At 24.9% G+C, this 16,476-nt stretch overlaps 1 protein-coding gene across 2 annotated transcripts in view; it reads left to right on the top strand.

The window, feature by feature from the left end:
- Positions 1 to 16,476, top strand: part of LOC132923869 (hemicentin-1-like) — a 242,964-nt gene that overhangs the window by 186,732 nt on the left and 39,756 nt on the right. For both annotated transcript variants that reach the window (XM_060987849.1, XM_060987850.1), the window contains exons 5-6: positions 899 to 1,012; positions 14,247 to 14,453. In XM_060987849.1, the coding sequence (XP_060843832.1) occupies positions 899 to 1,012; positions 14,247 to 14,453 (321 nt within the window). The remainder of the gene's footprint in view (positions 1 to 898; positions 1,013 to 14,246; positions 14,454 to 16,476) is intronic.

The raw sequence follows: 16,476 nt of genomic DNA, 5'->3' as shown, positions 1-16,476 counted from the left end.
AAATACGAATACAATTATTTAAGTTTAAAAAACTCAAAAAAAACTTATTTTAAAATAATAATCACTTTGTTTGTGTTAATGATATTAAAAAATAAAAACCCTATGGTACAGAAAATATTGCCTTCTTTATCATGTATGACTGTTCCCTGAGTGGTTCTTTTTCATGCGAAACAATTTTCAACAACAATTTATGGGTGTATGGGAGTCCTCTTAATTGTGAAAAAAGGTCTTAAATTTGCACTTAAAAAAGATAAAGTTATAAGTATGCACTCTTCTTTTCAAAACTAAAAAACGTGGAGAAATATTATAGTAAATGTTGGCATATTTTATTTATAGCGTCGCCTAAAACATTATTAGTGTGTACCAAACGCATTTTTATCTATATTATCGGTTTACAGTGGGTTTTATCACTGGATAGCCTCCTACCTCTGAGATTTTTCCATGAATTTGTAATTTATTTTATCGTGTTATCTCACTGGGCATATAGCATAGATTGTTAGTTTTATTAATAAAAAAAAAGACTACGATAAGGGCGAATGTCCAATAAGTAAATAGCATACAAATCCATAAACATTCGAGTTCTAAATCAATTAATGTTGCATAATATCATTATACATTATAATATAAGGTAATTTAATATTTTATCCATTATAAATAATACGAGTATAAAAAGTGCACGACGTCGAAAATAGAGAGTTATTATTATTTTACATTATTATTTGTGGTTATTCAAACATTTAAATAAATAACCAAATAAATAAACCATAGCATATTGTACTATGTATATAATATTATTCTATTTTATAACGATAATAGTATAAATAAACTTTAATATGGTATACAGTATACGTAAAAGGTTATTTGATAATATTTTTTAAACGTTTGTCCAATATTATAGTACCGCCAAGCAGACTGGAAATCTTAGACGACCAGAATAACGTCGTTCAGAATTCCACGTTGCCACCCGTCATGGAAAACGGGGCATTGGAAATCACGTGTAAAGCTTACGATGGTATGTATTCAATTATTTATATTAAAAAAAAAAAAAAAAAAACCGGACACATATCTTGTATATAATTTATTTGAAAGTATTGAACAAACTTGTCACTGATTTGGGTAGAACACGTACACATCCGCACAATATACACAACATGAATGCATATCTATCTATATATTATCTGGTTATAAAAATGAAACTAGAAAACGTTACTGAGAGACTATCCTTTCTAACGAGTAACAACTGAGATTTTTTACATGGCTATCTTATTCTCCTGTCAAGTGTGTTTTGTACTCTCGGCGTACTGTTATATCGATCGACTTAAACGACAAACGTCCCGCATTGTATTGTTTCACATAACTGTCACGCGTCGGTCACTTGCTTACAATCCAGCAAACTATTTGTGCATCAAATATATGTTATACATTTCGAACAATTTTGAAACAAAGTATTTCTAGAGTGTTTGAAGTGGTGCTATTTCATTAATAAATAAAAATATCAAAAATAATATGGATAATCTCAACAAAATTAATATGATATTATTACTAATTAGCTTGAGACCAAAAATTTTTTTTACCGCAATTTAACACAGAGAAAAAATTGTGTGTGTTCTTAAATATTATACTTTTAGTCAAAAGTATTTGAAATAAACTTCAAAGTTAATAAAAACTGTTCAAATTGAAATATCTGCATTTACATTTAAATATAAACGAATAGTGTATTAGATTCTGAACGGAGTGATGAATGTATTGATTTTACAATGATGTGTGTTTTTTTTTTTAGTTTTTTTTTTTTATTTATTTTTTTTGTGTCTGTCATCACTTTATGAAGTAGTAATAATGCTTCGATTTTTGACTTCAGCCCCTCTTTGAAAAGGAAAATTCATCTAGTTGGTACTTTGAGGGGACAAAAGTAAAAAATTTCCAATAGTTTTCAAAAGCGTCGGGAAAAACCCTGAAAAATTACGGAAAAACGGGAATTTTTACGCATAACCACTTTTTGACAAAATCGATTTTTTGTTTTTGCTGTAACTCAAAAATTAATCATTGTAAATACTTGAAATTTTCACCATATGTTTATATTAGCGTTATTTATTTACGATTACATTTTCAAAATATTTAAAAAAATTTAAGCTACTTATAGACAATTGAAATTTTTGACTTTTTTAAGTTTTTTTTCTTAAAATGCCGATAAAAAAAATTTGGCTATCCGAAAAATCTTTAAAATTTAACACAAGGTTTATAAGTTGAACTTATCGTAGTAAAAAAAATCAAAAATCGTTTGTCACAAATTTTGTTTATAAGCATTTAAAGTTCAAATATTTACGAAATATATCAAAATCGCGAAAATTTGCAAGAAATGTTGAAGTTTAAAATTCATAAAATTTTTTTGATTTATACTTAAGGTTCAAAAATCCAATACAAGGTTATCCACAAGTTTTCCTTAAAGTAATTGTAAAAAAAAATTCTAGCGTCGATAAAGAAAAAATTTTATGAGCTTAAGAAATTTAATTTTTTACGAAATCGCTTAAAATAACGTTCAGAATCGTTTTTCGTATACAATGATATCAGTCGTTGTATTCAAATTTAACACATCCATTATAGTGACCTACTCTCCATCACTACTATACAGCAGAGCGATACCCACTTGCCCACTTTTTTTACTTTGCTATTAGTTGATACGTCAACAGTTGATATAGCTAACATTGTTATAGCGACCGAGTTTCGATATGGATTTTCGACTGATTAGATAGTCAAGAAGGATTAAATGTACCTAAATCGTAATGGTGCAGAGGGTAGCGACTACCGAGTTTGATTCCAAGTCCGATGGTTTCAGTGGTTTGATACCTATCCAATTACGATAGCTTTATTTAATGTATGTCAGATTTGATAGTATTTTATTTTTTATTTTACTCAATTTATAAGTTTTTATATCATCGTTATTAATATTATATTTATATAAATAGGTATGTTTATTAAATTTAATTCCAAATGATATAGTCGTAAACTCATTACTACTACGTAGAAAAAATGGCTACGTAGTATTGTATTTTTTTTTTTGGCTTATGTCATAATGATGAATTATCAAAATTACTTAGTATCTATACATTTGTAATTTATCGCCAATTCTTTTTGTTGCAATTTTTTTACAACCTGTTTATTTTTGATGTTTTAGTGTTTTATTTATGGCTGTTTTACTTTTTTTTTGTCCGTCATCCCTCATCAAATTTTTGGAGTAGTTAAAATATTTCAACCTTCAACTTTAAGGGTTGTTTTTGAGATAGAAATTTATATTTAATGGGGAAGGGTCAAAAGCAAAAATTCAAAGTGCTTTTCGTAATAATTGAAAAAATTAAGAAAAAAAATTCATGTAAAAATTGAAATATTATTATTTATTACTAGTTTTCGGTAAAATTGATTTGGTTTTTTGTTAACTATAGTATTTTAAAGTGTCAATACATATTTAAATTAACAATAATATTATTATATACCATATTATATTAATTATTAATATTTTGGCATTTATTGAGCTTTTCATTTGAATTTTGAATATTTTATTCATGATACAGTTTTTGACTAGTTAAAAAACTTGTATTAATATTTTATAATATTTCATTTAAATTGTAAGTAATCAATTCATTCTACAAAAATACGTTGTTATTAATGTAATTATATTCATCAAAATTTGAACTTCATACTCATAAAAGTCATATAGCGACTTTATTGTATAACTGCTCTAAAAACAAAATTTTATGAGAAACCTTACATTATATTTTCTAGCAAAACATCATGAAATAAAAATTTTATCAATCATAAACTGAAAATGAAATAAATTAGAATATCGTGTGCCAATAAATAACGTGAAATCGCTTTAAATATTTTGAAAGTGTAGTTTCCTATAGAAAGTAATTAAATAAATAATTAATAGATTTTTCTAGTTATTATTCTTAATAGTTACAATAAATCTCAATATATAACTTGAATTATTTTCGGAAAATCGTTTTTTTTTTTCATAAGACTAGCCAATTTTGTTAAAATGTTCAAACATTTAAAAAAAAAAATCAGTTACAATAATATATAGTTAAATTAAAAAAAAAAATGATATAAAACCAATACAAAATTTTTTACATGAACTATAATTTAAAATAATAATAATATGTATTATGTTATATGATTTTAAATAATATACACGTTAAATCAACCGTGTATTCTTGTATACTTAATATCAATCCAAATTTATTTTCACTTAATTCTTATAAAATGTGTATAAATGACTTTATTATACAGTTATAAGTACTTATAACAATAACATTATAAGAGATTCATTTGATTTAAATTATCTAAAACTTAACGATTAAAATATAAAAATTCAATTTTTTAAATAACTAGGTAGTTACGCAATCTATCAGTATAGGTTATACTAAAAATTTTAATCTACTGTAAAGAAATATAAAAAAAATAACTGACAAGCTAGTGTCATTTAAATATTAATAAAGGTATATTTTCAAATAAAATGAAATAACATAATCAATAGGTATTAGATAACATAGCTATAGAAACAGAACGACACATAATATAGAGGAACTAAAGTCAATTCCAATAATCTGTAAAACCTACAATTTGTACTTGAATTGACTTTGAAAACTAATAATCATCCCATAAGAATTTATCACATCATTTCTACAAAAACCATTATATTTCTACTTTACTTGATTAGTTTATAGTAATAATGATAAAAATGGTATAACTATATCATAGTATTATTATATATATCAAAGTTTAAAAAATGTCATGCTAAAATATAATTAAATTGTACATGATCAAATAAAAATAAAATTTAAAAGAATCTAATTCAACAATTCACTAACGTGAGCTAAAAATATATATCAAACATTGATATAAGGTAAAAATACTGATTTTAACCATATGAATGTGTGTGTTGAAAGGTTTCTTTAAAGTAATTTCATTGCATTTTCTTAACTTCACTTTAATTTTTACTTTTACAAATATTGTATAGATGTTAAATACCTAATAAACGCTTTTCTCGGTAAATATATATAATATATATGTATATTTTCTATTTTAATAATTTCTATTTTTGTATGTGTCTTTATAACGTTAGAATAAATAGCAAAATTACATACTTGAATATTGGTTTTAGAAACATCGACACAAAGAGAAGAAAAGAAAAAATGTAATAATACGTTTCCAATATAAAACTTTTAAATGTTATAGTTATTTAAATGGATAATTGTCATATAATTGATATTTATTTTATTATATAGTACCTAATTGGCAATTATTAATTAAATTGTACTTAAAAACTAAATGTTATATATAGAAAAAAAAATATTAAAGTGATGAAGTGAAAATAAAAATTCACATTTCGTAGCAACTATAAGCATATTTAATAAGCTATAACAATAATAGTTCATTAAAATATATATTTAATTTAATAGCAATGACGTAGCGTGGCCGGTCCTATAATATAGCCTTTAATTGACAGGACCCTTCTTTAACACAAAATTTGAATTATGATAATATTTTAGTTGAATTCTTACTGATTCAAAAGTGCTAATAATTACTATTATATTAAAATGTATTTATAATAATATGTACATATTATATATTACATAATATTATTTTACCACTTATAAAATCATAAAAACAATGACATTGTAATATGATGTTTAATATTACATACTTAAAAATTAACTTTTAGAGCTTTCTTTTGAGCGAGCTTATCAACGGCGGCTGACACTCGAAATGTTATCTGTGTGAGTGACAAGCTCACAATATTGTATACCAACAACAGGTTAAAACTCTACTTATTTACTTGGACGGATGCTCACGTTTATGTCTGTGGAAACCAACTTATGTAAACATATGAACGCATTTGTTTTAGAACAACAAAAACGTCATGTTGAAATAAAATATAATTAAATTTTATTTAATATAATGATAATATGCCTAAGCGGAAAAAATTTAAAATGACATCTCTTTTACAAAAGCGTTTATTCGCGGAGTAAAATCTCTTTTCTTATGTGTTTTTGTGTTTTTAATTCGCTTTTAAGACTTTCATTCAAATGTGTACTTGCTTAAATGTTATTAATAGACAAAACACGACGTTTTCGCCAATACAACTAAACATTTCATAATATAGTTGCCGTCTGCATGTTATCTTTAAATGGCGATGTTGCAATTACCACGTATATTATAATATAATGTTATGTAATAATTAATAATTTATTTATTTAATGAACCGTTTAAAAAGCTAATGACTAAAGTATGTAAGACGATAACACCGTAACTGTATATTCATTTATTTCGTGTTTTAAATCATACTATTTTCAAAAAATAAAATTTAAATCCAAAGAAAAAATGTTCAGTGTTTTGATAGAGGTCCTGTGCCCCCTCTTCCAACTTGGGTGTATCTTAAGAACCCCAGCCGAAATACGCCACTATTGAATGTAGGCCAGCGTTTCTCAACCTATGGTACGCGTACCTCTGGGGGTACGTAAGAAGGTATGAGGGGGTACGTGAAAAAAACTTATTTCATAATATCTTATTTGTATTGTGTGTGAATATACAATAAATTGGCATTTGGGGGTACGTAAAGCACTGGTGATAGGTCAAGGGTTACATACATGAAAAAAGGTTGAGAAACGCTGATGTAGGCAATAATATTTCATATGTGATGATCTAGTTAGTTAGTGTGAACTTGCGTGTAAATGATCATTATATTGCGTGTGTGTGTGTGTGTGTGTGTGTGTGTGTGTGTGTGTGTGTGTGTGTGTATGTGAAGTTGTGGTTATAAAGTGGTTACACTTTTCTTGTCCTCGTGACCGAATAATTTTGTATTTCACGTATTTTTCGTATACTATTTCCCTGCAAAAATTGATCAAATGAATTGCAATCATTATATTAATTATATTAATGTTCTGGTACAATTGTACGATATAAATAAAGCATCATAAATTTATGATATTTATATGATGCATATTGTATACTATGATATGTTACTATAATATATTATGTATAATAATAAAAAAAACGTTAATAATTTAAAAAAACATTTTCTAATAATCATTTTTACCTATACATGATGTAGTTAAAAGTAAAATATTGTATCTAAGTATTTTTAGTCTTTATATAAGGTTTTAGTATCAACAAAATTTCAAAATGTTTACTTTGCAAAAATCTAAATCTAACTTTGTAAGCTTAAAGATAATATATGTTTTTTGCAGTTTAAAGTTTAAATACGTAAAAATTAATTTTAAATTTATATAGTCTTTAAAGTTTTTTAAAATACACTTGAAGTTTTAAATGAGCTTCAAGCTTCGATTGTACCTACATTTTTAAATAAAAACAGCCACCAAAAGATAAAAAAATATATACATCTATATAATATGTATATACTATTATGTTATATAAAAAAAAAGTTAATAAGACGTAACAACTTATATGTTAAGTTTTAATATTTTTTTATACTTTTTTTGAACATTTGTAGATAAAAATATAAAAGACTATATCTAATTAAAAAAATAATAATCGTTGATAAAAATAAAACAAATTTTACTTAAAAATAAAAATCTATATTTTCAGGATATAAACAGAAAATAATATATTCCCGGAATAAAAAGTGTTTTTTATAATAAATATAATTTATGTATCATGTCTGTTATTATTAATCAATTTAGTCTTAAATATTATTTATTTGTACCTAGCTATTTGTGTATCATATTAGTATGAATAATATAATAAATAGATAGGTATAGGCTAGATTGAATGATACAAAGGGGTAATACCTACTTATAATTTCTGTTTTCATTAATAAAATAATAATATTTTCCACCGGAGTCGATTCTCGAAGGAAAAATACATTCTGAATTGCAATTTTCTCGCATCTTCATCTTAAAAAAGTTTGGCCCCCCTTGGTAAGTTTAGAATATAGAATATAGAATATAGAATATGGATACCTGAGTATATTTTAAGTGTTTGGGGACTTTGGGTCATTGAGAAAGTTTAGTGGTTCCCTTCTCTTTATTCTTGGCGTGTATAGTATTATTATTCTACTACTGTTTATTATTATGTGTGTAACGTATATTACGTGTATAAATTATTTAATGCACTTACCTTGGTTATAATTGCTGTTGTATGCTATATGAAATTATGGTAATTGCAGAGATGTTTTGACGGGGTTTAGTTCAACGACCGATATCACTATGATATCCACGATATGCTTAATGTCATTCTATTTATATCCGTTATACAAAGTATAACTTATGTCATTGTCCACGTAGTTTTTAATGATTATGAGTCGATTATGCTATAAAATTTTTTAAAAAAAAACGAAAAAACGAGTTTCTTTAGTTTTAACTGACAATTTTTTTTATCACAATTTCAAAATGTTTAAGCATGCATTTATATCAACAGCAAAATCTTTGTAAACAATTACTTTTTTAATGGCTTCTAATGAGCCTTTTTTAAAAAAAAATTTAATTGTCAAATTATTTTGTTCTAATAGTTAGTAATTATTTATCTAATCTAAATTGTAACATAAGGTTAACTTATCTTTAATATGATATTTAATCTAGTATATACCTATATTAATTGTGACTTGTGAGGATGTATGGCACAACCGAAGAACCAAACATGAATCGACTGAAATTTAAAAGAGTCCTAATGTTCATGTACACTTTTTTTATCTTAAAATGTAGGTACTAAGCTATCTCTAAAATCTATAAATCTATTACCGATGTTCTCTGAAACTATCATGTGGCTTCTTAGAAACTAATTAAAATTCAAAACAAAATACTATTCCTACTTAAGTTAATTATAAACAATAATATTGTATGATAAATACTAATTATTAATTCCATCTTCTATACTATGTTATACTAATGAAAATGCATTTAATAATACATGGATAGGGGGCAGGCTTGATAGTGGAATAGAGCAACAAGTTACTTTTTTTTAAAGTAATACAAAACGACTAATACCGGCCGGTGATTTCGTAGCTTATTTGAATTGAAATTTGGACAATGTAAATTTATTAATACTCATTTGAATGAAAAAAAAAACTCCACGAACGACATGAGTTTATATTAAGAGGTTAAAAAAAACTGGCCAACCATTGTTTTCATCAGCTCTTGTAATATTATTATGGTCGTTGAAACAGTATATCCTCTCTACTTTTGGTGTGTACCGGTCGTATCGATAAACGTTCAGTCTATGCGATACATTTATATATTAGCGTGTTTATTTTAGAATGAAGTTTGATAGCGTAGGTAGTATGTTTATAGTTTTGTAGAACCGTAAAGCGTCATAATAGTCCTCTGGTGGTAAATTCACGTGGAATGTTTGAAGAATTTGTATTATGCGTGTTACTCTACACCTTCGGTGTTAACTAATTCGTAAATCCGATTAAATATTTTTTTATTACATTATTTCGAGGAAAATTCATATATTTAGGAACGTAATATTAAAAAAAAATTCATATAATAATTTAATTCAATGTATTTTTAAATTTAAATGTTTAACAATTTGGCATTCATGTTGTTTTAAAATTGTATACAGATATTTTTTAATAATAATCAAAGTTAGGTTGTTAGTACCAACCTTGGTACATCGCAATTTATGAACAAATATTAATGATGGTGACTGATAAATATTACAGTTATTAGGTATACGAAATTTATTGTGGGGTGTGTAGGTACTTGTATTTTATATTTTTATTATAATGAACCATATTTCCAGTGTTTGAAAATAACGCGTTCATAGAAATAAAACTTGAACGTTTTTAATTTATTTTGAATTTTTATATACCTAATGAATATTATAATGTGTATATCCGATGACATATAAAAAAAACTAAATGAAAATCTTATAATAGTTATCGTGTCTTGTTTTCATTGTACCTACTATACTGAGTATATGTCATTCAAAATACCAGTTTTTAAATTTATAAATAGATTACCAATATTATTCTATAGTACCCGCCTGAATAAATTGTCTGCAGTAGATGGTTATGGATAAATTTAATAATTTAATAATATAATAGTAAAGATAAAACACCGAGAAACAGCGTAACGATGAGAACCGTTGTCAGAAAACTACGCACCGACCGCGACGACAGGCTTCACGATTTACGGTATTACATTATCGACCGTAATGACAATAAATATTTTTAACTGCAAGTTACCTTCAACTTACTAGTCGAATCTTGATTTTCTTCATAATAATTAAAACTCATATTACATATTATTATATACCCATTAAGTTTTTAGATTCTAATCGGTGATCTATTAAAACTGTAAATGTTAAACCTATATTACAAAAACATACTAGTCTCATTTCCTATAAATGTTTAATACACAGAACAATATTTAAGCCTTAAGGGGTGGTTCGAGGAGGGGGTGAACATTTTTAAACAAAAATTCTTTAATTCTCTATTGTTCGATTTCAAATCGTGAAAAGTGGTTTCGCGTAAAAATTCTTGTTTTTCCTATTTTAGATAGAAAGTGTAGCGAAGAATTTATTAATTTTAAAATGATATTATTATATGTTCTTTCTATTATAATTTATAGTTTAATTTTATGTCCAATAATACTTTTTTGAGTGAAAAATAATACTCCAATTAATTATTGATTTTGATTAGGGTTCGAGTACTTACATTTATAACTTTACTCGGCTTAGAAATAATTATAAAAAATAACTTTTTAATATAATATGTTATGTAATTTTGCAATAGTTACAATATAGAATAATTATTGATCTTATTTTATAGGGCGCAAACTTTTTATTACCCAAGGCAATTTCGCATAACAATAATTAAATATGAGCCTAATAATACATACTAATAACTTATAAGTAATACTATTACTAGCGTGGTTACAATGTATATGTATCCGTTCTTATTAATTACGCATAAAATAGATTATGTTTATCTCAAAATTATTTGAATTTGAAGAATTTAATTAGAGTATAACAAAGCCGGGTAAACAACACTATAACAATAATAATAATAATTCAATTTAAAAAATCATTTTAGTTTTTAGTTTGGTACGAAACTTGGGATTACAATTACAAGATTACTTAGTATAAATATATATTATTAGGTTAAGTACTTAATATATATATATATATATAGATATAATATTATAATATTAGAAAATTGGTGCATAATATTATTTTACACCTTTGTAATAATTAAGAAATATTTACTGAGAAATATATTTATATTTATATTTAATAAAATATTCTTTTTCTAGTTCAAAAACCTCAATAAATCTAATTTCTAATAGGTAACGAAAATTATGTACATCATCTGTATTCGATGGGTTAACTTTCCTTGTTGAGGGGTCGTTTCACGGTTTCGACTTCACATAAATATTGTTAGTGTGAAATTGGTGTTTGGTACAAACGACCAACATGGCTAGTAATAACTAATAATTATTAAAAGAACATATAAAAAGCACGTGCGCTGAACGTGAATTTAATTTTAATTTCATTTTTTCTCAATATCTGCGTCTATTAAAAAAAAGCCTACATTTATTATGACAACTAGTAGAATTAAATCTTTATTGATTATTTCGTACACTGCGTACCTGCACATAATAATATTATGAGTATATTTTTAGAATGAGGCTCGTAAAAAAACCTCTTAAATTTTTATTATTATAAATTATAATAACCTAATTAATAAGTATTCAAGAGTTCATTTCTACTTCATGATATTATGAAATTATAAAAATGTAAAGGTTATTGTCATTAAAAAAAATAAAAATATATACGAGTATAGTTGTTACTTGTTTAATATTGTATCAAAAAAACATAAGAGCTATAAATTATAGTAATAGAATAGCAATAAAACATTTTTGAATTGTACACAAATCTTAAATTATTAAAAAAATATAATTATTTTCGTTATGATCGGTGTTGAGAGGATGTCAACGCACTGTTATCTATATAGCGCATGTATTTCCGGTAGAAACGACAAAAATTGCACTGGCATTCACTTAAGGCAATCAACCCATATAATAATATACGAAATATAACGTACGAGTATACAAAAATCGAATTTATTTAGGATTTATTTATCGTAGATCATTAAGTGTTGATTGCTCAATCTTCAATCACAATATATATTTAATATAATAGCCTTAAGTCTATTTAAAAATTTTAATTTCAATTATTATTCAATATAAAATCACGAACATGGTTTGTACGTGTTCATAATTATTCGTATGAAATAAAAGCAGAAATATAACAATATTGTGCCAACCTTAACCATTATTCGTAGTTACGGTTTGTTTATTACACTTTTAATCAGTTTAATCTGCATTTTAACACACCGCCAAAATACTTTTTAACTAGGTAGCACTATGCAGGTACAGATATCATTGGATTTCTCTGCAAAATATAATAATACAATTATTTAATGTAATATATTTTATGTTAACAAACCGATTATAATCATTTAATCGTATAATATCGAAAATATAAAATACTTTGTAACAAAATTGCAAATTATCGAGAAAAATAACTAAAATTTTAAGATCGCGGATTTAGTTGATTAAACAGAACTCCTGTGGTACAAATAATATATTAGCATTATTCTTTCAGTTGTTTTTTTTTTCAGAAATAATAAGTACCTAATTATTATTCTTAGTCATTTTTAATTAAATATACGGAGAAAGTAAAATATACGACATCGAACATTTTTGCGAGAAGTAACAACGCACTTACCAATGTTAGGTATATCATTTATATATATATTTATCCATTTTCAAATTTGTATGAACCCTGCTGTTATAAGACCAACGTATTTTATTACATTTAATTTTAGTATTCCAAACGAAATAATTATTAATCATATTTTATAATGTTATATCGTCGATTATAATATTCGAAGTTTAAAAATATGCTTTTTTTTATTCAAACTATTCCGTTTGTGAAATGGTTTGAAATGGTTGATGAAAATAGTAATATAACATATAACAGTTTTAGTTGTTATTAAGGTATTATTAAGAATCTCAAAAAAACGTTAAAAACACAACTGAAATAACAGCGATTTAGTTCTAAACAATTATTCCTTCAATAATTTCATCATGATATATATATGTATTTTCGTTAGTAAAATACCTGTCTTTTAAATACACGTCTGTACTATCGATCATACATTAATTTGTGCCTCGGATAATTATAACTTGCGAATTATGACTTTGAGTGTCGATGGAATAAAAATGTCATAATATGCTAAATACGTCTAATTATATGTTTAAATACCACTAGGAAAGTTCAACTTGTATCTATATTTATAGAAATACGACCAATGGTATTTAAATATTTAATTAATAATTTAAATTAAATGTAGTTATGTAACTGGTAAAATAAAATAATTTAATAATGTATGTTTCGTTATTTAATAAAATGTACTATTCAACTCACATATTTTAACTGAATAAAATACGCATAATATCTGAAAATGTGAACATTGGTAAACCCGTATATAATTTTATATATCATATTATCATATCATCATGCATAAGTTATTTGATTATAAAAGTGGTGGATTTATTATATTATATGAATATTTAATATTGCTTACAAGTTTATACAACATTTTAGTAAATAATAAAATAATATCAAATCTGTCAAATAAATGTGTTTTAATATGTTTATTTTACTTAAAACATAATTTATTATATTATATTATAAGTTATTACAAGAACGAATCAAATCCCGTTTCAAATTTAAAAATAAAAGTGTTAATTTAAATTTTAAACCCTTGTCCGGACTGAAAGGAAAACCATTCAAAGCTCATTGTACACACTTGCAAGTACACTACTTGACGTTAGAATAATACTAATAACATCGGCTATACTATACTATACTATACTATAATCTCAGCCGGGGGGCTTGTACATTTGTTAATCTTAAATAAAATCATTCTCTTTATGTATTATTTAGGTATATACTCTAAAAATCAACTACATATTATTGTTTAATCGACTGCAATATTAAAGGTTCTTACCGAAATCGGTTATTATCGATTTATTATTAAAATTGACACAAACACTATAAACTTTTTTTAATCTATGCATGTGTTGAGTATCAATCTATTTCATAAATTTATTCAAGTATAGTACCTAGTTACGTAAAAAAAACTAAAAATATTGCAAATTAAATGTTGTACATTTGTAACATTAATTATTTAATATTGTATATTCATTATTTTTATGCAGGAAACCCTTTACCACGTTTAATGTGGAATATACGAGGAGAAAATATAGACAGTTCGTACGAAATGAAGATAGACGACAATACAGTGGCCAATGTGTTACGAATTGATCATGTTCATCGAGAAAATCTCGGTAGAGAACTCATTTGCGAAGCGTCCAACATGCCAAATACCATTCAAGTATCAACGTCAGTTACTATGAATGTTTATCGTAAGTGAATAATTTATAATTAACCTACGTCATTTAAATCGTACAATTTTGAAAATATTCTTGTTTTTTTTTTTAATTTTAATATGCTATGAGTCCAAAATCATAATATATATTATATTATCTTCGTAATTCACATGTACCTAAGTCTATTTTAACTTAAATTCAGAAATTTAGTGTTGGGCAGTGTTGACCATGGTATACTAATGCAAAAAACTGACGGTAACTTATAAATTTAAAGGAAATGAGTAACATTAAAACGATAGAAAATGTCGAGTTATCAAGATTCAAGTTCCCCAGAGTAATGTAAAATAATTTCAACAATGCTATATACTTCATATGTCATGGATGAAATGTACATACAGTTAGGACTAAAAGCAATTATTTATTAATTATTGTGAATTGTATTTTATACGTCATCTGCAAATTAACTTGTATAACTTATGCACACATACGTTGTACAAAGGTACTCTATTGATTGTTAGTTTTATATGAATTAAACTTTTGTTGAAAATCATTATCAATGTTTATTATTATCATTATAAACATTGTGTTAAACTTTTTAGTTTTTACTACAAAAGTGTTAAATATTTTCTCAATTATAATAATTTATTCTTCGACCTTACCTATTTGTGAATTTAATAAAAACTTTTAATTTATAATCCATTAATTTATTTTAATTTAATAATTAAAAGAAAATATTTTTCTAAAAATTTTGATGCATCATACGAAGAAACAAAGTAATGTTAAAAGTTTAACAGCATAGACTAAGGCCGTATACAGGGTATATTTAAAGTACGCGCAGGGATGAAATAACTTACTAAACCCCGACCATTCTTTATGTATATAAATTGAGGGATTATTTATGCTTTCGCGGAACATAAAACTTATTTTAGATGAAATGGATAATAATTAGATTCTAACTAAACTTTTTTAGTGGACGTAGTGGTAAAATATTCTATGCTGACGAGTCTGTAGACCTACAATAATAATAATAATAATAATTTTTGATTATTTGCATGTTCTTTATTTTAATTCTGATAAAATATAAAATATTTCTTTAGACAATATTTTAAAAACAATATAATTAATAAGAACCACGATTTAAACTTAATATAGTAATGTACATTGCTGTATTGTTACCAAAAATATAACCTTTCTGAACAAAATATAAAACCTATAAACTATCCTTATTGTACGTGTTCAACAGTATAATTATTAGATATGTCGATTAATATTATTATAGCAAATATTGATGAAATTGTAAATACTCACTATAAACCGCATTGACGCAATAATGGCGCATCAAATTTGATAGTTTGAGCGAACGGCTATAAATTATGTGCAAGTCATTATTGTAAAACCACAATCACACTATCAAAGTACCACAATATTAAAGTTCATTATAGAAAAAACTAATCGTATGATGTAAATATATATACATTATATACGAACATTCAACAATATTTATATTCAAATTATTAATCTGGGAATTTATACAGCCAGTAATGGAAAATAAATTAAAACACATTTTTATAACTTATCGAAAATTAATTAATTCACATTGATTGCACGTAATTATTATAATTATAATATTTAATTTAAATTCCATCACAAAGAACAAATACATTTTTCAATACAATAATAAATAAAGGTAATAGTTAGGTAATTGTATAAGAAAAAAAAAACTTAATGTTTTTACACTTAACTTTTATTGCCTGTATATTTTACGTATTAGAGTTTTCATTATAATCCGCGAGTCTACTGAAATACATTTATCTTTATGTTTTATATGATTAAATTTTTTTAACATGATAACTTTAAATATGTGATGTTCAATTAATTAGAAATATACAAGGTAATACATCTACATGTACAAAACAACAATTCTCATATAAGTATGTTTCATCGGTTAGTAATTTATTTCAGGTGATATTGATTAAATTTATATAAATTATGTTAATTACAAAATGTGTGTTTTGAGATTTATATTTGATTTTAAACAATTAAATTATAGATGTTTATC

Source organism: Rhopalosiphum padi, chromosome 3, assembly GCF_020882245.1.
Source record: "Rhopalosiphum padi isolate XX-2018 chromosome 3, ASM2088224v1, whole genome shotgun sequence".
Lineage (NCBI taxonomy): Eukaryota > Metazoa > Arthropoda > Insecta > Hemiptera > Aphididae > Rhopalosiphum > Rhopalosiphum padi.
This window is presented reverse-complemented; position numbering and strand designations above follow the sequence as displayed.